Below are 24,883 nucleotides of genomic sequence, written 5' to 3' on the forward strand. Positions count from 1 at the left end.
TTTAGTTTATTTCATTGTATTTAATTGTAGGTACTTGTAGTTAATTTATTTAATGATAGTGTAGAGTTAGGTTTAATAGTAACTTAGGTTAGGATTTATTTTACAGGTAATTTTGTAATTATTTTAACTAGGTAGCTATTAATTAGTCAATAACTATTTAATAGCTATTGTACCTAGTTAAAATAAATACAAAGTTGCCTGTAAAATAAATATAAATGCTAAAATAGCTACAATGTAACTATTAGTTATATTGTAGCTATATTAGGGTTTATTTTACAGGTAAGTCTTTAGTTTTATATAGGATTCATTTATTTAGTTAATTTAATGACAGTGTAGTGTTAGGTGTAATTGTAACTTAGGTTAGGGTTTATTTTACAGGTAAATTTGTATTTATTTTAGCTAGGTAGTTATTAACTATTTAATAGCTATTGTACCTAGTTAAAATAAATACAAAGTTGCCTGTAAAATAAATATAAATCCTAAAATAGCTACAATGTAACTATTAGTTATATTGTAGCTATATTAATAGCTAGTAGGGGGCTTAGATTAGGTGTAATTAGTTTAAAATTATTGTAATATTTTATTATTTTTGCTAATTTAGTGTTTGTTTGTTTTTTTGTACTTTTCTGATGGATGGAAGACCTCTTCTTGCCCCGCTTGGATGAAGACTTCTGCCGGTCTGGATGTCCTCTTCTGCCCCATCGGATGAAGACTTCGGCCCGGCTGGGTGAACACGACTCAAGGTAGGGAGATCTTCAGGGGGGTAGTGCTAGGTTTATTTAAGGGGGGTTTGGGTTAGAGTAGGGGTATGTGGGTGGTGGGTTGTAATGTGGGGGGAGGGATTGTGTTTTTTTTTTACAGGCAAAAGAGCTGTTTTCTTTGGGGCATGCCCCGCAAAGGGCCCTGTTCAGGGCTGGTAAGGTAATAGAGCTGTTAACTTTTGTAATTTAGTATAGGTTAGGGCATTTTTTTTATTTTGGGGGGCTTTGTTATTTTATTAGGGGGCTTAGATTAGGTGTAATTAGTTTAAAATTCTTGTAATATTTTTTTATTTTTTGTAATTTAGTGGGGGGGGGTTTGTACTTTAGTTTAGTTTTTTTAATTGCATTTAATTGTAGGTACTTGTAGTTAATTTATTTAATGATAGTGTAGTGTTAGGTTTAATTGTAACTTAGGTTAGGATTTATTTTACAGGTAATTTTGTAATTATTTTAACTAGGTAGCTATTAAATAGTCAATATCTATTTAATAGCTATTGAACCTAGTTAAAATGAATACAAAGTTGCCTGTACAATAAATATAAATGCTAAAATAGCTACAATGTAACTATTAGTTATATTGCAGCTATATTAGGGTTTATTTTACAGGTAAGTCTTTAGTTTTATATAGGATTCATTTATTTAGTTAATTTAATGATAGTGTAGTGTTAGGTGTAATTGTAACTTAGGTTATGATTTATTTTACAGGTAAATTTGTATTTATTTTAGCTAGGTAGTTATTAAATAGTTATTAACTATTTAATAACTATTGTACCTAGTTAAAATAAATACAAAGTTGCCTGTAAAATACATATAAATCCTAAAATAGCTACAATGTAACTATTAGTTATATTGAAGCTATATTAATAGCTAGTAGGGGGCTTAGATTAGGTGTAATTAGTTTAAAATTATTGTAATATTTTATTATTTTTGGTAATTTAGTGTTTGTTTGTATTTTGGTACTTGTATGATGGATGGAAGACCTCTTCTTGCCCCGCTTGGATGAAGACTTCTGCCGGTCTGGATGTCCTCTTCTGCCCCATCGGATGAAGACTTCGGCCCGGCTGGGTGAACACGACTCAAGGTAGGGAGATCTTCAGGGGGGTAGTGTTAGGTTTATTTAAGGGGGGTTTGGGTTAGAGTAGGGGTATGTGGGTGGTGGGTTGTAATGTGGGGGGGGGATTGTGTTTTTTTTTTACAGGCAAAAGAGCTGTTTTCTTTGGGGCATGCCCCGCAAAGGGCCCTGTTCAGGGCTGGTAAGGTAATAGAGCTGTTAACTTTTGTAATTTAGTATAGGGTAGGGCATTTTTTTTTATTTTGGGGGGCTTTGTTATTTTATTAGGGGGCTTAGATTAGGTGTAATTAGTTTAAAATTCTTGTAATATTTTTTTATTTTTTGTAATTTAGTGTTTGTTTTTTTTTGTAATTTAGTGGGGGGGTTTTGTACTTTAGTTTATTTAATTGTAGATAATTGTAGGTACTTGTAGTTAATTTATTTAATGACAGTGTAGTGTTAGGTTTAATTGTAACTTAGGTTAGGATTTATTTTACAGGTAATTTTGTAATTATTTTAACTAGGTAGCTATTAATTAGTCAATAACTATTTAATAGCTATTGTACCTAGTTAAAATAAATACAAAGTTGTCTGTAAAATAAATATAAATGCTAAAATAGCTACAATGTAACTATTAGTTATATTGCAGCTATATTAGGGTTTATTTTACAGGTAAGTATTTTGTTTTAAATATGATTCATTTATTTAGTTAATTTAATGATAGTGTAGTGTTAGGTGTTAGTGTAACTTAGGTTAGGATTTATTTTACAGGTAAATTTGTATTTATTTTAGCTAGGTAGTTATTAAATAGTTATTAACTATTTAATAACTATTGTACCTAGTTAAAATAAATACAAAGTTGCCTGTAAAATAAAAATAAATCCTAAAATAGCTACAAAGTAACTATTAGTTATATTGCAGCTATCTTAGGGTTTATTTTACAGGTAAGTATTTAGTTTTATATAGGATTCATTTATTTAACTATAGTAAACTTATTTCGTTTTATTTAAATTATATTTAAGTTAGGGGGTGTTAGGGTTAGGGTTAGACTTAGGTTTAGGGGTTAATAACCTTATTATAGTAGCGGCGACGATGGGGGCGGGAGATTAGGGGTTAATAATTGTAGGTAGGTGGCGGCGATGTTAGGGAGGGCAGATTAGGGGTTAATAAAATGTATTATAGTGTTTGCGAGGCGGGAGTGCGGCGGTTTAGGGGTTAATACATTTATTATAGTGGCGGCGATTTGCGGTCGGCAGATTAGGGGTTAATACTTGTAGTTAGATTGCGGCGACGTTGGGGGAGGCAGATTAGGGGTTAATAACTATAATGTAGGGGTCGGCGGTGTTAGGGACAGCAGATTAGGGGTTAATAGTTATAATGTAGGCGGCGGCGATATCGGGTCGGCAGATTAGGGGTTAATACTTGTAGTTAGATTGTGGCGACGTTGGGGGGAGGCAGATTAGGGGTTAATAACTATAATGTAGGGGTCGGCGGTGTTAGGGACAGCAGATTAGGGGTTAATAGTTATAATGTAGGCGGCGGCGATATCGGGTCGGCAGATTAGGGGTTAATACTTATAGTTAGATTGCGGCGACGTTGGGGGAGGCAGATTAGGGGTTAATAACTATAATGTAGGGGTCGGCGGTGTTAGGGACAGCAGATTAGGGGTTAATAGCTATAATGTAGGCGGCGATATCCGGTCGGCAGATTAGGGGTTAATACTTGTAGTTAGATTGCGGCGACGTTGGGGGAGGCAGATTAGGGGTTAATAACTATAATGTAGGGGTCGGCGGTGTTAGGGACAGCAGATTAGGGGTTAATAGTTATAATGTAGGCGGCGGCGATATCGGGTCGGCAGATTAGGGGTTAATACTTGTAGTTAGATTGCGGCGACGTTGGGGGAGGCAGATTAGGGGTTAATAACTATAATGTAGGGGTCGGCGGTGTTAGGGACAGCAGATTAGGGGTTAATAGTTATAATGTAGGTGGCGGCGATATTCGGTCGGCAGATTAGGGGTTAATAAAATAATGCAGGTGTCAGCGATAGCGGAGGCAGCAGATTAGGGGTTAATAAGTGTTAGATTAGGGGTGTTTAGAGACTCGGGGTACATGTTAGGGTGTTAGGTGCAGACTTAGTGTTTCCCCATAGGAAACAATGGGGCTGCGGTGTTAGTTTTTTTTCAGCCGAAACTCCCATTGTTTCCTATGGGGAAATGCCGAATCTTAACGAGCTAATTCGGATTTATTCGGAGATACGGCAGCTATTTCGGATTCATTCGGTAGATTCGGAAGTATTTTAATTCGGAAATCCGAATCGATCCGAATCTCCGAATTTACCGAATTTACCGAATTTCCGAATTAATCCGAAACGAACCGCACATGTCTAGTGGCTTTGTGCATGTTCTCACCTGTACATCTTGAATAATCCTACACACACAATTACATCACTATTATGCTCTCAAAATGGATCCAACTAATGGACCAATAGGTAGAAAATGAGGGACAGACTGGGACCTATATAGGACATCAGCCTTTCCATCTCCCAGAAATACCAGTAAGAACATCAAAAGTTGTGCTATCTTGAACACCAGTGTGCCAGTCCACATGGTATTAGGCCAATGCATACTGACATAAAGGGCCAACACACCCTTAACACCATCACTCTCCCAGTCTTGTTAATTATATACTGTATATGTCAACTATATGCTGACAAAACTAAGAAAGGAGGGCCTGTTAAGAGTATATAGTTTTGTCCATCTGCCTTAAGATAGATTCGGGTGAGTATTGGCTAGAGCGAGCCAAGATAAAATAACAACTATGTCCCTTTAACAATGGGCAACAGTCCGTCTCCAGCTGGGGTAAATGAGGTATTACCACTTGACATGATGAGATGCAAGTTCAATTTAAAAGAATGCAGTAATGCATCACTTCCTCCTTTGTCAGCTGAGGGCAGTGTTGCTCTAAGGCCAGTTTTGTGTGCGGCCCAGCAGTTAAACAGTTAATTAGGTAACCGCACCCTGCTATTAGCAAACACTGCACAATGCAGACTGCAAGCTCTGGCTCTCTTATTAACTGTTTCACTGCTGGCCCACACACAAAACTGGCCTTAGAGGGAACACTGGATGAGGGGGTTAACCATCAATTAACAGAAAATTAGCACAGTTTTTACATACAATACTAAATTGAAACTAAAGAGATACAATATCAGTTTACATATTATTTCAAGTGACTTTTCAAGTCTCACAGAGGAGAGAATTAGCAAATTTTCACTCATAACCAACTTTTAAATACCTATTAGTACCAAATTTAAAGGGGCAGTCTACTCTAGAATTGTTATTGTTTAAAAAGATAGATAATCTCTTGATTACCCATTCCCCAGTTTGCATAACCAACAATGTTATATTAATACACTTTTTACCTCCGTGATTACCTTGTTGCTAAGCCTCTGCAGACTGCCCCCTTATCTCAGTTGTTTTGACAGACATGCATTTTAGCCAATCAGTGCTGACCCTTAAATAACTCCACGCGAGTGAGCACAATGTTATCTATATGACACACATGAACTAGCAGTGTCTAATTGTCAAAAACTGTCAAAATGCAGTGTTGCACCGAGATACAAGGTAGTTCAACAGCTTTGAAATTAATATATGAGCCTACCTAGGTTTAGATTTCTACAAAGAATACCAAGAGAGTAAAGCAAATTTGAAGATAAAATTAAATTGGAAAGTTGTTTAAAATTGCATGCTCTATTGGAATCATGAAAGTTTCATTTTGACTAGACTGTCCCTTTATTGCTAGTCAGAAGGTTAAAGGTTGAGTTGCTCCTGGTTCAAACAAGTAGCCCAGATACAGGAACTCCATTAAGCCACATAATCAGCTGAGCCATCTTATATCCTATCATGGAGAATACAAAACCCTTGTAGTTGTGTCACATTATTACTCACCTTTTCATTTTCACTAAGAATGTATTGCTCAATAGAATTACTCTTCTCATTCAAAAGTTGCTGCATCATTTCCATCTCCTGCTTCACTTTGCCTTCTAACCTACGTTTTTTTGCAGTTTTGGTTTCATTTCTTTTTTCCCATGGAGTTTGAAGCTCTAAAAATAATTTTTGTTTTTGATGTTGTAAGCAATGAAAATATAATAACACATTTTTCTGTAGTTGTAGTAGATGTTATTTTTATTATTAATATAGATAGGATATGTTTGGAAACAATGAATTTACTACAGGCACTAGGCCCATGGTAGTGGGTTTTTTACCTACCGAGGAAAGGGAAGAGAGGAGGTGGTTAAGGGGGTAACACAGGGCAATAATGAATATTTTATGTGGGTCACCAGAAGTTGCACCATTGCATCAGTGGGAATTTTACATTTTGCCCTCTATTTCTAAGTTGGTGTTTTTGAGTTGTTTTTATTTTTTTAAAGTTAAAGCTTGGTGAGGTACTTGTTCCAACCTTTCGGTAGCCTCGTGACTTGCCAGTCTTGGTGGTAAGGTTAAGCACACGGTTCCATACAGCCAATTATGGGCTACATTTCGAGTGGAGCGCAAATTAGCGCTCCCGCTTTAACTCTACTAGATGTAAGCTTTTTGCGTATGTTGGGTAACGCTGGTTTTACAAGTTAAAAGTAAAACGTTTTCGTACGAGCGCTAACCTGACGTGCACAAAAAGTCAAATTTGGAATATCGCAACCACGTTAACATATTCCCCCACAGACTTCAATGGAGTGTGAAAAGTGGGAAAAAACCCTACTCGTCCACAAACCCGATAGCGTTTAACAGTTTTGTTATGAGCGCAATTGTACTTTTAAATGTATTTTTGATGTGTGGTGTGCAACTTTTTTGTCTCACGTAACAGTTAACCTGAGCTCTGAAGTCATACTATCCTGACGCTCGTTAAATTCAATTGCATTCATGCGAACGCGTTTACTGTCAACTCGATATATACTTCTGACGCGCGCAAAGAGCCACCATTAACCCCTAATCGCTTTTGTGCAACAGTTAGCATGCCACTCATAATCTAGCCATATTTTGGTTTATGAGATCAAGTTAAACAATGTGAGATCAAGTTACACAATATGATCTGCAGGGCACTGCACATCTTTAGGTGTTTCTTGCAACAGGATATTTTAGCGGTGCGGTCTTATATATGTTCTAGTCCATTAGAAGAGCATTGTAAAGTGTCTTGTATAGCTTTTTAAATGGATTGCAAATTCAAGACAATTTTAGTCCATTTGATAACAGTTATAAAACCCAGCAATCGTGTTGTCTTCCAGTGGCTTTTTACTGCGATAACTTCACCAATGCATTGCATTGACAGAATTCAACAGCAGTATTCCGACCCACCACCAAACACAAGGTTCTTGGACTAACTTAACAACTCTGACCACCTTAAATCTCAGTTAGGAATGGCATTTCTTGTCTGTTGGCCTGGCTTTTGATAAAAACATCTTTGTACATGCTCAGTTCACTTGTTAAAAACAAGATTGTTTCCTGGTTAAAGTGAATGTCAAGTTTTACCTTTTGTGTTATCTAGTGTTGTAGTCATTACTGATATTAAGTGTACCGCCGCAATAAATTTTTTAAAAAAAGTGTATTTTATTGTTTAATTTATATCTTGCATCTCGCTCATTCGTTTACCCGCTCCTCCCACTCATTGCTTCCTCATTTTCAACCAAGTTACGTAAACAGCGGTCCCACCCGCTGTTTACGTATAGGCACTGCGCGCTCCCGTGTCAATTTTACATTGCGCATGCGTTACTCTTGTTTACGCTGTATAACAAGATAGTATTCATTGAATGAGTGTATTCATTCAATGAAAACTATCGTGAGTGGCGTAGGACACGATCTCCTAAAAGAATATAAAAAAGAGTGTAAGTCTATTCTGGATGTATAATGGCAGCAAATAAAGGATTTCACTCGATATATTGCCGATTATGTTTGCCAATGATATTAGATAGTACTGTACATACAGCGCATATATCATGTATTATGTGCCGAAAAATAGATGTCACATAGATAATAAAAATCGAAAAAGCTAACCTGTATACGGAGACCTTTCACATCCACTAATACAAATTTGACAATACAGAGGAAATGAAAGGAATCCGTATAATAAGGTAACGCTAGCCGTGTTTACTAGTATTGCGCATGCGCAAAATGTGCACGAGCTTACAGTCAATTAGCTTGGCACCAAAGACGAACGCATGCGCAATAAGGAGATATTACGTAATGAGAAGAGGGTGGGTCCCCCCGTGGTTAGAGCCGTTATTGGCTATTGACACATCAATCAAAAAGATGATCAACAGAGCGCGAATGCCGGGCGGAGGACGGTTGAGCCGCAAATTGGTATAAATTTTGTGAAAATAAAAGGTATACATTTAGAAAATTAAAAATTGATGAATGAAACTCAGGTTTTTTATTGATATTTGATAGACTACTGCTTAGAACGAAGGCTGAGTTTACATTCACTTTAATGAAAAAAAAAATATTTCTTAAATCACTTTCAAGTGGTTTTATTTATTACATTTTGCAAATTCATAGGGAGTGGTTTCTAATGTTTCAAATAGCTTGCAAAATGAAACCAAAAATCAACCAACCAAAAATAAAATTGTGAAAAACTATTTTATCAGAAAATTGGAAGTGAATTATAGAAATTGTATTTTAGTCAAGGGTTGGAAAATACATATTGTTATTGGTTATATGGAGAATTTATACTATTTAAAGAATAAAATGCAATCAGCTAGATTACGAGTTTTGCGGTATGAGTAAAAAAGCAGCGTTAAAGGGACAGTCTACACCAAAAATGTTCTTATTTAAAAAGATAGATAATCCCTTTATTACCCATTCCCCGTTTTTGCATAACCAACACAGTTATATTAATATACTTTTAACCTCTGTGATTACCTTGTATCTAAGCCTTTGCAGACAGCCTCCTTATCTAAGTGCTTTTGACAGACATGCAGTGTAGTCAATCAGTGAAGACTCCTAAATAACTTTACGGGAGTGAGCACAATGTTATCTATATGACACATGTGAACTAGCACAGTCTAACTGATAAAAACTTTCAAAATGCTCTGAGCTAGGAGGCGGTTTTCAACTGTTTAGAAATCAGTTTGAGCCTAGCTAGGTTTAGCTTTTCAAAAATACCACCAAGGGAACAAAGCATATTTGATGATAAAAGTAAATTGGAAAGTTGTTTAAAATTGCATGCCCTATAAGTTTAGTTTTGACTTTACTGTCCCTTTAAGGTTCATAACGCTGCTTTTTCACTCCCGCTCGTATTACAAGCCTTGCAGGTTTAGGGGCACCGCACACTATTTTGGCCGTACCGCAAATTAACTTACGCAATTTGCATAAAGTCTTTGTTCAATGGGACTTCCATAGCGCCGATATTACAAGCTTTTTCTGGGAGGACAAAAAGTGAGCGGTACAGCCTATCCCGCAAGATTCGTAACACAATCTAAAGTCAGTAGTTATGAGTTTTACGCTACAAAGCTGTAGCATAAAACTCATAACTAAAGTGCTAAAAAGTACACTAACACCCATAAACTACCAAACACTAAAATAAAATTATTAACCCATGATCTGCCGCTCCGGACATCGCCGCCACTATAATAAACATATTAACCCCTAAACCGTCGCACTCCCGCATCACAAACACTAGTTAAATATTATTAACCCCTAATCTACCGCACCTAACATCGCCGCCACCTACCTACATTTATTAACCCCTAATCTGCCACCCCCAACGTCGCCGCCACTATACTAAAGTTAATAACCCCTAAACCTAAGTCTAACCCTAACCCTAACACCCCCTAACTTAAATATAATTAAAATAAATCAAAATAAAAATTACTATCATTACCTAAATAATTCCTATTTAAAACTAAATACTTACCTGTAAAATAAACCCTAAGCTAGCTACAATATAACTAATAGTTACATTGTAGCTAGCTTAGGGTTTATTTTTCTTTTATAGGCAAGTTTGTATTTATTTTAACTAGGTAGAATAGTTACTAAATAGTTATTAACTATTTATTAACTACCTAGCTAAAATAAATACAAATTTACCTGTAAAATAAAACCTAACCTGAGTAACACCTAACCTTACACTACAATTAAATAAATTACCTAAATTAAATACAATTACCTGAATTACAAAAACAAACAAGCACCAAATTACACAAAATAAAAAAAGAAATGATCAGATATTTAAACTAATTACACCTAATTTAATAGCCCTATAAAAAAAAACAAAAAAAACTAACCTACAATAAACTACCAATAGCCCTTAAAAGGGCCTTTGCAGGGCATTGCCCCAAAGAAATCAGCTCTTTTACCTGTAAAAAAAATACAAACACCCCCCAACAGTAAAACCCACCACCGACACAACCAACCCCCCAAATAAAATCCTAACTAAAAAAACCTAAGCTCCCCATTGCCCTGAAAAGGGCATTTGGATGGGCATTGCCCTTAAAACGGCATTTAGCTCTTTTTCTATTGCCCAAACCCTAATCTAAAACCCACCCAATAAACCCTTAAAAAAACCTTACACTAAACCCCGAAGATCCACTTACAGTTTTGAAGACCGGACATCCAACCTCAACGAAGCCGGGAGAAGTCTTCATCCAAGCGGCAAGAAGTCCTCAACAAAGCCGGGAGAAGTCTTCATCCAAGCCGGCAGAAGTGGTCCTCCAGACGGGCAGAAGTCTTCATCCAGACGGCATCTTCTATCATCATTCATCCGGCGCGGAGCGGGTCCATCTTCAAGACATCCGGCGCGGAGCATCCTCTTCAAACAAAGAATTGAGCCAATATGATTGAGCTTCAATCCTATTGGCTGATCCAATCAGCCAATAGGATTGAGCTCGCATTCTATTGGCTGATTGGAACAGCCAATAGTATGCAAGCTCAATCCTATTGGCTGATTGGATCAGCCGGGTTTATGAAAACCTGTAATACCAGCGCTGTAGGAAAGTGAGCAGTGACAATAACGTGCAAGTTAATACCACACCCCTCATACCGCAAAACTCGTAATCTAGCCGAATGTCAATATTGTTTTGAGAAAGGCCAGATCAAAAATTTGACTTACATGAGGATTCTTTGTAAATACTTTTCTCCATTAATATAAATACTTATAGGGTAGAAGAGTTTGTGTTAGCAATCTGCGCTGTTATTTATGCTTCAGGTGTAGGTTGTGTGTGATATAGAGGAATCAACCACAAGAAGCATTAGAACTGAGATTGTTTTTTATAGTATTACATGCTGTGGACTTTTTTTATTGATTTGGATGATATTCAATTTTAATGCATTTTGGGCTAGATTACAAGTGGAGCTCTATTAAATGCTCCTGCTCGACTGTTAACTGCGATAGTAGTAATCGTTGGGTTGAAATTCTCCTCATATAATGTTGGTGTAACAACATTTTACAGACATTTGTCCTTTAGTTGCTTATACTCTAGTTCTAATTTTTTGGTGTTACCAAATAAGGGCCAGTTTACAAGTGGAGCGCTAACAGTTATGTGCGAGCGATAAGGGTCTGGTTTTCTGCAAATGTGATCACTTGAGTGCAATCGCGATTTACGCTGGAATGATTACCGCTTCCTTAGAGCTCTGGTTAACTGTTAACGTGTTTGCGTGCGAGTTGAGTGTTAGTTTTTTCTACTTTTTTTGCTCTATTAACTTCTATGGGGGAATATGTTATCGCGCATGATATTCTAAGTTTGCTTAGTGCGTGAGCAAAAACAGTTTACTTTCATCTCATAATATGAGCACAACCCAATGCGCGCAAAAAGTTTACTTCTAGCGCAGTTAACGCATTCAAGCAGGAGCATTAAATGATGTTCCACTTGTAATCTGGCACTAAATCTGAATATACAAGTTGGTACATTAGCTCATAACATTTTATATTTGGTGGCTTGTTTTTCCATATTTGTATTACACATACCTGTTTCCTTCCCTTTCTTTTTCCTTAACAGTACTTCTTTGTGCTGATCTCCTGTGTATACATTATGGTCTGGAAGTATATTGAGTGAGGAAGGTTTGTCTTTAAATTGCGGTCTTAAACGATGTTGTATAAAGCCTGTCTCTAAGTTCCAGATGACAAAATGATCTCTATATAAAAGAAAGCTCTTTTTTATTAGTTTTCTTTTTGGCTGCTAAAAATATATATATTCTTATATGGCTAAGTCAATTTGCTTATTAATGTACAAATTAGTGTAATACCAAATTATAAATATGCTTGATTGCTTTCTGATTATTTGTAAACTGTTGTAATCTAATGAAGTGTTCATCCTACAACAGAAATGTCATATACAATCTTTATGTCTAACATCTCCCTAGAAAGAGATCATTAGAATGGCGGAGAATATTTAAATTTGACATTGTCCATTTTTGCCCCTACCAAATTTTCTCTTTCTTTCTTTTCCTCTCCCCATGTTTTCTATCTAAATGATGGCTGCCAGCTTTTGTACAATTTGAGGCAGGCACTAACAAACAGAGAGGTTTTCTAATGAATAAAGTAATTGCAATTTGTTTTGTTTGAAATTACTACAAAACCTCTCCCTCACTCTCTTCTTAAAAACCAGAACCATAGTTAGATAAACAGCTCTCAGGCTAAAATTTGATGTTCTAAAATTCTTTGAGGGACCTCTCACTACTGACAAGACTTCTTAGAGACAGCAGATCATTGAGCCCTTAGACTGGAGGAAATTAAAGGGACACAAAACCCAAATTTTTTCTTTTATGAGTTGAAAAAGCTTAGGAGCCGGACCATTTTTTTGTTCAGCCCCTGGGTAGCGCTTGCTGATTGGTGGCTACATTTTGCTTTTTCAACTAAAGATAGCAAGAGAATTAAGAAAAGGTTATAATAGGAGTAAATTAGAAAATTGCTTAAAATTCCACGCTCAATCTGAATCATGAAAGAAAAAAAATTGGGTTTTGTGTCCCTTTAATTTCTGGGGGGGGGGGGTTATTAAAGGGACACTAAACCCTAACATTTTCTTTCATTATTCAGATAGAGAATACAAATTTAAACAACATTACAATTTACTTCTATTATTTATTTTGCTTCATTTTTTAGATATTCTTAGTTCAAGAAAAAGCAATGCACATGGGTGAGCCAATCACCCCAGGCTTCTATGTGCAGGAACCAATCAGCAGCTACTGAGCCTATCTAGATATGCTTTTCAGCAAAGAATATCAAGAGAATAAAACAAATTAGATAATAGAAGTAAATTAGAAAGTTGTTTAAAAACACACGCTCTTTCTAAATCATGAAAGAAAAAATGTGGGTTTCATGTCCCTTTAAAATGTCAATTACAGCAAAGTCCCTAATACAGAAACATATTCTAACATTTGCCCTTACTCTCCAAACTCTAAGCTCATGTTCCACCATCACTACAGTTGCCAAAATGCAACATTGCATAATATTCAATATTATTTTATTATAATGCTTTCCTAAGCCTGTAGATCTAATGTGTTCAACATTGCTTCTTATTGAAGTTTTCATTTTAGCATGCAAGATCCTACTTGTGATATATGCTATGAAGATTTAGTAAAAAAAATAATAACTTACCTGTTCTCAGAAAGTCCTAAAAGAAAACCCCCATCCAATATTCTGTATTCATGTTTTGGACAAGGAATAATATATAAGCCTGTTTGTTTGCGGATATATTTTTTCTTCAGCAGGTCATATGTCAAAAGAGTCTGTGAAGACAAACTCCATTATAAGTACTAGTAAGGTAATAAAACATATTCTGATTTTAGTTAATTGTTCATAAAGCTTTGGGGTTAGATTACAAGGGGAGCGCAAAAATATTAAGTGCTAACACTGCTCAAAAGGGCTCCTATTCTTGCACTCATATTACAAGTTGAAAGTAAAAAGCATCTATCGATATATACACTGTATATAGGTATTATACATATATATATATATATATATATATATATATATATATATTTATAACACAATATATCTAGATAGATAGATGGATAGATAAATAATTGCTTGTAAAAAAAACTATGATTTTATATTAAAATTGGATATTTTAATTTAAAAGCATACAGTAGGTGTTTTTTGCAGGCTATTTTTTGCATTTAAAAATGTGTCGTTTATTTGCAAGTGTATGTGCGCCAATACCCTCTGTTTTGTGTGACTATTTGATCTCATTGACAGAACTCGCAAATATATATTTAAACTTTTTGCAAGGTGTGCTAAACCAAACTTTGTGGATTGTATTTAAAAAAAAGGGAGACTGACCATCTTCCATTGGTTAAAGCACCCCACCCAAGCTCAGGTGCACTCATGACAGTGTAATGGAGTTGTATATTTAAAGCCAGGGAGTAACATTCTATTATAAAGAGAAAAAGCAGGAATGATTCAGCCCATATAGGCAAAGTACTGTTGTATTAGGAACAGTCAACACTGGGACGCCTTGTAAGTTGGTGACTGGCTAAGCAGAATATGGCCATATTGTGTGACTAAGATCCCAATTTTAATATAAAAACATAGGTGTTTTTGCAGGCTATTGTTTGGGTTGGTTATTTGCATGCGGATATGCTCCAATACCTACTGATTTGTATATTGTATATAAACTGCACTCTATGTCACCTCAATAAAGGAACTTTTTTATACAAGGAATAAACAGTGCTATTACTGGATTGCTGCAGGTGCAGGACTCTAAAAGGTAGCGTTCACTTTCCCGAAAAAGAACTGTAGTATGAAAACAGGTGTTGTGATAACCACTACAGTATAAATAAATATAGATAGATAAATATTTACACCCCTGAGCCCTTCCCTTGTTATATACCATATCCCTTTAAAACACTTTTTATACATTTATTTCAATAAGAAACATATATTTTACATTTAATAAGTAAATATATAAGTAAAATTCTTTATTTTCAATATTTGTTACATGTTTTGTTATACTTTGATTGTAGCCCTAACACTTTACTTCAGGTGTCAAGTTGTGCTATTTTGTAGCAATGTGACGTGTTGCACTCGCTCGCAAAAACATAGCTTACAATTTGTAATAGGAGCAATGTTTAGTGCCGGCATATTAAAGACATGTCAGCCGCGCACAAAATTCTCTGGTAAATTCTATTTTACCATGGACTTGTAATACCAGTTTGCACTCAAATCTTAGCGCGGTACAGCTTTACTGATATCAATAGCGCTCTACTTGTATGATAGTGCATATTCATGTAATTAAAGTTTATTGAATGTGTTATATTTTAAATAAATGTTAGGGCTTTTAATGATGAAATAAGAGTCTGAGATAAGGTCTGTAATATATTTAGGCCACCAAACAAGAATACAGAACTACTAGAGTCACTAAAAGAACAGCTTATATGGTCTCTTCACTTAATATATTAATTTATATTTAATTTAATAAAGCCTATTCTATAGGGAATGAAGATATGATGGAGCTGGCTCCTACCATAAGGGTTAACTTAAGAGTACCTCATAATTTCTCTAAGTATTTCAAAGTGTCTTTCACAATATATTTCTTCCTCCTACCATATGGATTAATTTGAGTCCTTCATCATTTTTTCTATGTGCTTTCCTACTATGGCATTTAATACAAATATACAAAAAGTAATTTTATATTCTCTACTAAATCTTTGAAAAGATTTGTGAGCAGTTCCTACCATAGGGCCAGATTACAGGTGACGTGCTATTGTTAGCACAAGTCACGAGAAACAATATCGTGACCACGCTAAATTGCGCACACATTACAAGTTAAAAGTTAATACGTTTCAAACACAAACAAAATTAGCGTGCACCGGGTTTGCGCGGGTTGAGACCTAGGGGTAGATTTAACAAATGTCGAGCAGACATGATTTGCTATAGGGAATCGTGTCCGCTCAACATCGCTAAATGCAGACAGCATACACTGTCGGCATTTAACATTGCACAAGCATTTCTAGTGAAATGCTTGTGCAATGCTTCCCCCCACTCACTGGCAGCCATTCGGCCGCTAGCAGGGGCTGTCAATCATCCTGATCGTATTGGATCAGGATAATTTCACTCCGCCACCTAAAATACCGCTGTTTCTTAACTTCCGTTTCAGGCGAGCCTGAAACGATGGGGCTCCAAAGCAGCATCTACTGCTTAATAAATGAAGCCCTAAGAGTTAAAAAAAGTGCACCAAACACAACATAAATACATTAAAATAAAGTGTTACACTCACTCATAAATACACTATCTGATAACAATTATTGTGTGTGTATATATATATATATATATATATATATATATATATACACACACACACACACACACACCACACACACACACATCTATAAACCCTTTGGGGCACTTTTCACTCAAAATACCTTAAAACATGAAAAATAATTTTAATATTTTATAATGTGTTTTACTGTGTTTGTGCTATAAATATTTTACATTCCAATGTTCTTCTAGTATTTTTAAATATATATTCATATATATATCTGTATATATTCATATAGATATATAGGTATATATATATATATATATATACATATAAATAAAAAGAACATTTCTTGTATGTGAACAACATTGAAATGTAAAATATGCATAACTACCTTCGGGATTAGCGCTGTAGGTCTAACTCGGTGTCGGGTTAGAGCTTAAGCTCTAAGCATTAAAGTCTGTGGGGAGAAGTTAGCGCAGTCGAAATATCGGAAGTCCTGAGGTTAGCACACGTTGGGTTTTTCTTCCGCACAATTTACTTTCAGCTTGTTATACGTGCTCTAACACTCGCATGTCAAAAGTTTACTTCCAGTGGTGTTTGCGCGTGAGCGAAAGTGCTAAATAGCCTGCCACTTGTAATCTGGCCCATAATGTTTAGTTATAATAAAAATACATAGCCATTTTATATTTATTGATAGAAATGGGACCAAAGAAGCGTAAGTGAAACTTTAATTAACAGCCATAAAAGGAATTTCTATTCATCACAAAGTATCTATACCTATATATCTATGTGGATATATACAGATATAAACATATAGAACATTTTCTTGTAAGTGAAGAACACTGGAATGTAAAACATTTACATTAAAAAAAATAGTATAACAAAATATTAAAATTGATTTAAAATTATTTGTCAATTTTTAAAGGGACAGTCTAGTCAAATGTAAGCGTTCATGATTCAGATAGGGCATGTAATTTTAAACAACTTTCCATTTTACTTTTATCATCAAATTTGCTTTGTTCTCTTGGTATTCTTAGTTAAAACCTAGATAGGCTCATATGCTAATTTCTAAGCCCTTGAAGGCTGTCTCTTATCTCGAAGCATATGACAGTTTTTCACAGCTGGAGGGCATTAGTTCATGTGTGCCATATTAGATAATATTGTGCTCACGTCTGTGGAGTTACCTATGAGAGGACCCTGTCTGTCAAAAGAACTGAAATAAGGGAGCAGTCTGCAGAGCCTTAGATACAAGGTAATCCATAGAGGTAAAAAGTATATTAATATAATAGGATTGGTTATACAAAACTAGGGAATGGGTAATAAAGGGATTATCTATCTTTTTAAACAATAACAATTTTGGTGTAGACTGTCCCTTTAAGGTATTTAAAGTGATGGTAAACATTCCCCTTTGGATAAACACATATGGAATGTTAGCTATATTTTACATGAAGATGCCCTTACTTTTTAATGTAACATTTTTTACTTTTTTTTTTAAATATTTTTATTGTAGGTAAACATTACAATAACAACAAACCAGATAATCAAGGACATCACATGAATACATGACGATACATTGTCTAAGTAGTGAACATGGCTTACTTGACAATTCGCAATTATGTGTTTTATAGATATGATATTCTGTAGTATTCCATTCGACATCTCATAGAATGGCGATATTGTAACAAACCTGTATGTTTTAAGTAATTATTAAGTAGGTTTGGCATGTGGTGATGGACACCATACCTAAGTACACTAGTATGACAGTATAATTTTGGTACCGTATAGGCAACTAATTGTTATCCTCCTCTCTCACCCAGTCCCAACAGTCCCCAGACTCATCAAAAGAAAAAGCAAGAATAGAAAGGCCAAAAGACAGGAGGAGGGGGAAGGGAAATGCAGGAGGAAAAAAAAAAAGGGGGGGGGGCTCTCGTCTGAAATCTTGGTCAGGGGCATCCTATTCAACTGACAGTCAGATTCCCTATCTAAGGTTGTCTTGAAGTCTCAGCAGAGCAGAGCTGAATCCTCATTCTGAAGCTGTCGCCTCCTAACCTTTTTGTCTCGTTAGGTATGTCTCCCAGGGTTCCCAGATCTGGCTGAACTCTACTGATCGTTTCCTAACCCTATAGACATAGTCTAACATAGATTTTATGTAATTCAGATATTCCACTACTCCCTGCCACCTGGGAGGGGATGTCTCCTTCCAATTCCTGGCTATGAGCATTTTTATCGAGGTCAGGAGGCAGAGAAGCAGAGAACGCTTGGGATTGGGAAGTCTTTTAATGCCTACATGTAAGAGAGCTACACTTGGGGAGTTGACCTCTGGTAATCCTAATGTAGAACACACACTCCAGAGCTTAGTCCACAAAGGCTGAATTTTGCTGCATGACCACCAAATGTGGAGCGGGGTACCCATCTACCCACAGTCTCTCCAGCACCTAGGTGAAGAGGCAGGGAACAGCGTGTGGAGCTTAGTCGGAACTAGGTGCCACCTAGTGATTATTTTGAAGTAGAGTTTATACATTGTCACGCAATGTAGCGCCGATTTGGTGATTGTGATGGCTCTATTCCATTCCTGTGTCGTGTACGTCAGTCTCAGTTCAGTCTCCCAAGCCACCATGTGCCTAGTTTTTACAAGGTCCGACTCACCTAGGAGGCTTCTATAATGTGTTGTAAGAGGTTTATGTAACCTCCCAGACAGGTTCCGGTTCTTTTCTGTTAAGAAGCCCCACGCTTTCATGAGAGACAGCAATCTCAAAAGCTCAAATTGCATCTGGGGGGAGAGATCGAACCCAGTCACCATTTCCTGATAGGTAAGAAGGTGCTCATTTAAATAAAAGTCCTTCAATTGAGCAAATTCTACTCTTCTCCAGCTGTGCATCCGCATATTAGGCAAACCTTGGAGTAATGCAATAATGGGATGAATCGGCGAGGGGTGGGGGGCAATCAACGGGTTATGCCGTAGCTTGTACCAGGCTAGTTGACATCCCTTAATTAATTGGTTAGAGGCGGTAAAGTTCGTTGCTAAATGTGGTGGGAGCCACAAAAGCTCTGACAAGTCAACATATGCCGGTAAGGACGCCTGTTCCAACTCCCTCCACCTCGTAAGTGGGAGATCTCCTCCCCATGCCGAGACATGAGAAATCATGGCTGCCTCATAGTACAAACGTACACATGGTAGACCCAGTCCTCCCCTTTCAACAGGAGCCTGTACGATAGTTGCCGCAACTCTGGGTCTCTTATTGTTCCAAACATAGGCATTAAATATAGCCTGAAAGTTCTGCAGTATCCGTGCTGGGACTGGGATCGGGATGCATCTAAAGATGTATGTCAATTAAGGGAGGATCATCATCTTCAGGGCTGTAATCCTACCCATCCAAGAGATCTCATCATACTTTCTAGATTTCAGCATCCTATCTATCTCTTTTAGAAGGGTATCGTAATTATCTTGGACGACTAGCTCCTTGTCGTGAGACAGGAACACTCCTAAGTGCCGAATTCCTCTAAGCGACCAATTGAAAGAATACGTTTTCCTGACATATCGTTGCTCCACCTGGTCTATGTTCAATAAATAGACCTCTGTTTTTGTCACATTAATTTTATAGTTGGAGATCCTGCTAAATGTGTCTATTAAAGACACTAAAGAAGGGAACAACGTTGCCAGCTCCGTTATGAATAGCGTCAGATCGTCCGCAAATAGTACCAATTTTTGTATTGGCACTATTTTACCTCAAGGTCTCCCTCTAGCTTTTACCTCAAGGTCTCCCTCTAGCTGGTGTCTGCTAGGATGTGAGTAAGGTTGATCTAACTGTCAGTACTGGGTAATGTCTAGATACATCAGTAGTAAGTTCAACAATAAGTGGAGTCACCCAACATTATCTCAGTCTGGTTAATTAACTGATGTCCACAGGCTGTCTAGTTATCTTTGCAACATGTGGATCCCTCCACTCTATACTCTTGACATCTCTCTCAAGATCAATAAACAACATGAGTTACGTAACAAATAATTAACTTAGATTAGTCAACATACATATAACAAAATTAACAATAGGCAAAACATTCAACGTTCAAGGCTATCTGAACAACATTCCCGTAGGAGGTGAAAAAATTCTTAACATTCATCTTTGTTTTAAGTTAGCTAACATGTGAACCTAGGGGGAGAACAGATGTCGGCCACTAGTATGTTTAATCTTGTATGCCTCTAATGCAACTGTGGCATAAGGCCTTGCAGGTGTAAGTGTTCCAAGTTATCAGGATGGCCTCACTGTATCAGGAATGTATACGCATAGGATAGCAAGTCAACTTAACTCTAGGGGTCAATTGCCATATTTATTATTTGTTTCCAAAGCTCGAAAGATGGGAGCAGTTTGGGAGGAGAAGTATCGCTCCTCCTTAATATCATATTAGACTAGGGGTAGTGGCCACCAACCCTCTATAACATGGTTATAATAGGCTATACTCAATGTTATGAGACACATCAACTGTCACAATATTGTAGCAACCCAAAGGGAGGGGGAGGGAAAAAAAGGGGGGGTGAACAAGAACAAGCAGATAAACATATACAGAAATAACAATCAAGACTATTTTAACCTCTCACCCATCTTCAAAAACCCCATGGTATTGTAGACACAGTTCAATAAGTTTAGCAGGAATTTCGTCCGGTCAACAAGAAAAGACAAGGAGCATTAAGGAAAAAAACATGGTAAGAAAAACAAACAAATCGTCTACTACACCATTCCTCAGTCTCCAGTGTCCCTTATATCAGAGCCTTTTTCCTGAAGCTGTGAGGATTTTTTCTGGGTATGCCCAACTCTCTGAGGGAGAGGTCGCCAGTCTGGCGCTGACGCTCTCAGGCCCCCTGTATTATCAGATCTCTGGCGAGGGTCCACTGGATCCTGAGCTGCAAATCCCATCGCTGTAGGAGTTCTCTAGCTTGCTGTGGGGAAGAGGCAATGAACTGTTGTCCATCTTTTGATATATAAAGTTTAACTGGGAATCCCAACCAGTATTTTATAGCTTTGTCCCGTATTTTTTTGGTAAAAGGCTGGTAGTGGCAGCGCAGCTGTAGCGTGTGCGGGGAGAGATCCTGGAAGATTTGCACTTCAGCATATTGTTCCGGCAGAGCCTTTCCTCCTGGCAGAGCTTTAAGAAGTTTCTCCCGAAAAGTATAGTAGCGCAGTTGGGCTATTACATCTCACGGCTTATCTCATTCTGCAGTCCGCGGCCACAAGGCCCGATGTGCTCTATCAATTAACATTTCCTGTGCTATCCCTGGGCCCAGAATAGTTGTGAACATATCTTGCAGGTATTTTTCAAGATCTGGCGGGGACTCTGTTTCAGGGATACCTTTCACTCGAATGTTGTTGCGTCGGGTTCGATCTTCTAAGTCCACCAACTTCACCTCTAAATCTGTTATTTGCTCTGCTAGGCCCTGAGAATAGCTAAGTAGATTAGACTGATCTATCATTAAGTCCTCCTTTTTGCGCTTAAGGGCATCTGTTCGCTCCCCTATAATTGCTATATCCCTCTTTAGATCAGCATGACCTTTGTAAAATATTTAAAGAGGGAATCATGATGTGTAGCCAAGAGTGACTTGATATAGTCCATTAAATTGTTAGAGACAGCATCTGGATGCGGGAGCCGGCTGGTAGCTTGCGCTAGTGTTGCTCCAATATGCATATCATTGAGGCTGCTTGCATCTGAGCCTTCATCTTCTGATCCAGCTTGCCGCATTGAGGTGGGTTGGCTAAAATGGTCCACCACCGTCCGCTTTGGGGTGGTATGGGGTTTCTGTTTTCTCTTGAATGCTTGGGGCATCTTGTATTTCTGTAGCGGTAGCGGTATATATTGAGGAAGGAAGTAGCACAATAAAGATTGCTTCTAGTCAGCTGACTGGGGCTTTTGGCATTGAGGTAAAGCTTACATGTCAGAGGTATTCATTTACTTAGCCCAATGAATGACTGTAGGGGCCTGATTAATACTCCTTTAGAGGACCATATGTGTGGGCCGTGGTTGAGAGCCTGACAAAGTAGGGAGCCCTCTCACCCAGAGCAGTCCCTAAGAAGTTACCACGAGGTTGTGTGAGTCTCTCCCCTGGGGAGTTGTCCCCTATGGACAATGTGGGAAAGGGTGTTGGGGATATGACCCGCAGGCAATCAGGGCCGGCGGGAAAAGGAGGGGAGAGACCAGTGCTGAGGAGTGCAGTTGTGTCTGTTGCAGAGCCAGTCAAAAGGTGTGATTAACTAACCTCCCAGGGGCTGTATGAGCTAGCAATCGGGGGGGGGGGTAGTTGAGGCATAGAGAGGGGGCAGGTTGTCCTGTCTTCATGTATAATATATCCTCCCTGGACTATCCAGAAACTAGCTCAAGCGGGTGGTATCCCTATGAGGTCTGGTGTAACAGGCTATCAATCCTGGGAAGGGCAATAGGTATTATCAGTCTATGCCCTTATAATTGGCGAGTTAGACATATAGGGGCCCATTTATCAAAGGGCTTGCGGACCTGATCCGACACTGCGGATCAGGTCCGCAAGACCTCGCTAAATGCGGAGAGCAATACGCTCTCCACATTTAACATTGCACCAGCAGCTCACAAGAGCTGCTGGTGCAACGCCGCCCCCTGCTGACTCGCGGCCAATCGGCCGCCAGCAGGGAGCTGTCAATCAACCCGATCGTATTCGATCGGGTTGATTTCCGGCGGTTCCTGTCCGCCTGCTCAGAGCAGGCGGACAGGGTTATGAAGCAGCGGTCTTTAGACCGCTGCTTCATAACTTGTGTTTCTGGCGAGTCTGAAGACTCGCCAGAAACACGGCCCTTCAAGCTCCATACGGAGCTTGATAAATGGGCCTGATAAGGCCTACCAGCCAGACATGAGGGATGTTGTCATATGTTATTTATAGGCCCAAAAGATGGAAGAAAAACAGTTTGACTCACCCCTCGCAAGTAAAAGGCCCCTTCCTTAAAACCAGCTTATGGATGTGTCCTGAGAGAGGCCGGTTCAGTAGTTTCAGGCCTATAATGGTGCAGGCCGCCGGTTAGAGATAATAATGGAGTGGCGTGGGTCTGATCTTGTGGCTCCCGGGTTCTCAGAGAGGGAGCGGAGCAATGTAGTAGAAGTCCAGGGTTTCCCCACTCTTACCCGGAATATCTCTCTGGGCGCTAGTAATGTCAGAAGAGGCAAGATGGCGGCTGCACGCGCCACCTCGTTTGTGGTAAGCTCACACCAGATCCCAGAACACGACCGGAGCCGGGTCTAAAGGAGAGTGTAGGCTAGCATTTAGTGATAGTGCGGTCCCCGCTAATCAAGGGGAGGTCCGTGGGCCTTGTAGTCATTTGCCAGGACCAGACCCGACTGTATGGGGTTCAGGCAGCCCACGTGGGAGAGATTTCCTGTGCACTCAGTCCTCACCGTATTTCTTGCAGGAGTTATCGCTCCGGAGCGGAGCCCTGACCCTCCAGAGCTGTTCTTAGGCAGATGTTCCTATGTGGTAAGGCTATCAGGTCCTTCAGCTACTCTCCCAGCGGGTTCACTTCTTTCCCCTGTATGGCGTGAGGCGTCCCTTAGTCTTCTCTCTCTAATTTTTGCCTCCGTTCGACTCAGCCTAAGGGTATATAGCAGGGTATATAAGGTGGTAACTTACACCTCTGTACTAATTTATTAGTTTAAACGAAACTGTATTTACGGAGCTCTATACAACTGCGTCCTCTCAGTTAGGCAGTTAACTCCGCCCCCCCCTTAGTGCACATTTTTAATCTTACACTTTACACCTGGCCTTCACTCTCGCTAACATGGTGAGCGTAAATTTTGTTTTCGCTCAAGCTCACCCATTTATTTTCAACTTGTAATACACACACAAGTTAATGTGGTTACTATATTGCTTATCGTGTCCCGTACTAACAATAAAGCGTCACTTGTAATCTAGCCCTAAAAAGGGGCTTCAGCACAGGTGAAAAAGGTCTCAATAATAAAAGGGTTAATAGCATTATTACATCTATAAAAATATAAATGAAGGTATTGCACCTGAAATATTGGTCTTGGTGTGTCTGTGAATGATGCCATGCCTCTATCAGTCAGGATGAAGAGTTTCATGTCTCTGATAAGCACAATGTCCGTGTTTTCCATCAGCCCACGCTCCACTCGCACAGCACTGCTTTTGCACTTTGACTTGACAATGTTCCAAACTGTGATGACACCGGGTTTTACACTTCTACATACAACATACCTAATTATAAAAACAATAAGAGAACCTATTAAGTTTAATAATTACAACCGGCAACATATGAGAGAAGACCAATATGTTCTAATCCTCTCATAGAAAGAAAACACTTAGATCCAATTTTTTTTTAATATATTTTAACGTAATCCCCTTTAGCTAAACACACTTCTGCAAATCATTTTTCAACATTTTTATGCCTTCCAAAAAAATTGTTTGGCCAGCCACTCACAAAGAGCCATTATCACTTAATTTCAAGACTCGCTCCTCACAAGTGGTCCTTCAAATATGGGAGCAGGTAATAGTCATGGGGGCAAGGTTAGTTAAATATGTGGGGTGCTACAGCAATTTGAATCCAGTTTCAGCAAAGGCAGCCTTGGCTACAATGAACTTGTGCACAAAAGCATTGTCTAGGTCAGCGGTCGCCAACCAGTGGTCCATGGACCACTGGTGGTCCACGAGAAGATGTTGGTGGTCCTTGACACCATCAAGCTGGAATTAATCTCCTCTGATGGTGTCAACCACATCACGCCGCAACTCCCTACAGTGCCTGGCTGGACATCAATGAAAACCGACAAAGGAGTTAAATTACAATCTCCCTAAGCACGTTGCGTAGTACTGTGCAACTTGCGTAGCTAGATTGTATTTTTAACTCCTCCTGCCCGGCACGCTGCTCAGAG

At 38.4% G+C, this 24,883-nt stretch overlaps 1 protein-coding gene across 1 annotated transcript in view; it reads right to left on the minus strand.

Moving 5' to 3' along the window:
- Window positions 1–24,883, minus strand: part of LOC128647464 (uncharacterized) — a 106,164-nt gene that overhangs the window by 24,572 nt on the left and 56,709 nt on the right. Inside the window, exons 6-9 of the mRNA XM_053700250.1 lie at window positions 24,011–24,212; window positions 13,390–13,520; window positions 11,761–11,927; window positions 5,757–5,911 (exon numbers count right to left, since the gene is read on the minus strand). Coding sequence (XP_053556225.1) covers window positions 5,757–5,911; window positions 11,761–11,927; window positions 13,390–13,520; window positions 24,011–24,212 — 655 coding nt within the window. The remainder of the gene's footprint in view (window positions 1–5,756; window positions 5,912–11,760; window positions 11,928–13,389; window positions 13,521–24,010; window positions 24,213–24,883) is intronic.

This window comes from Bombina bombina, chromosome 2 (assembly GCF_027579735.1).
Source record: "Bombina bombina isolate aBomBom1 chromosome 2, aBomBom1.pri, whole genome shotgun sequence".
Lineage (NCBI taxonomy): Eukaryota > Metazoa > Chordata > Amphibia > Anura > Bombinatoridae > Bombina > Bombina bombina.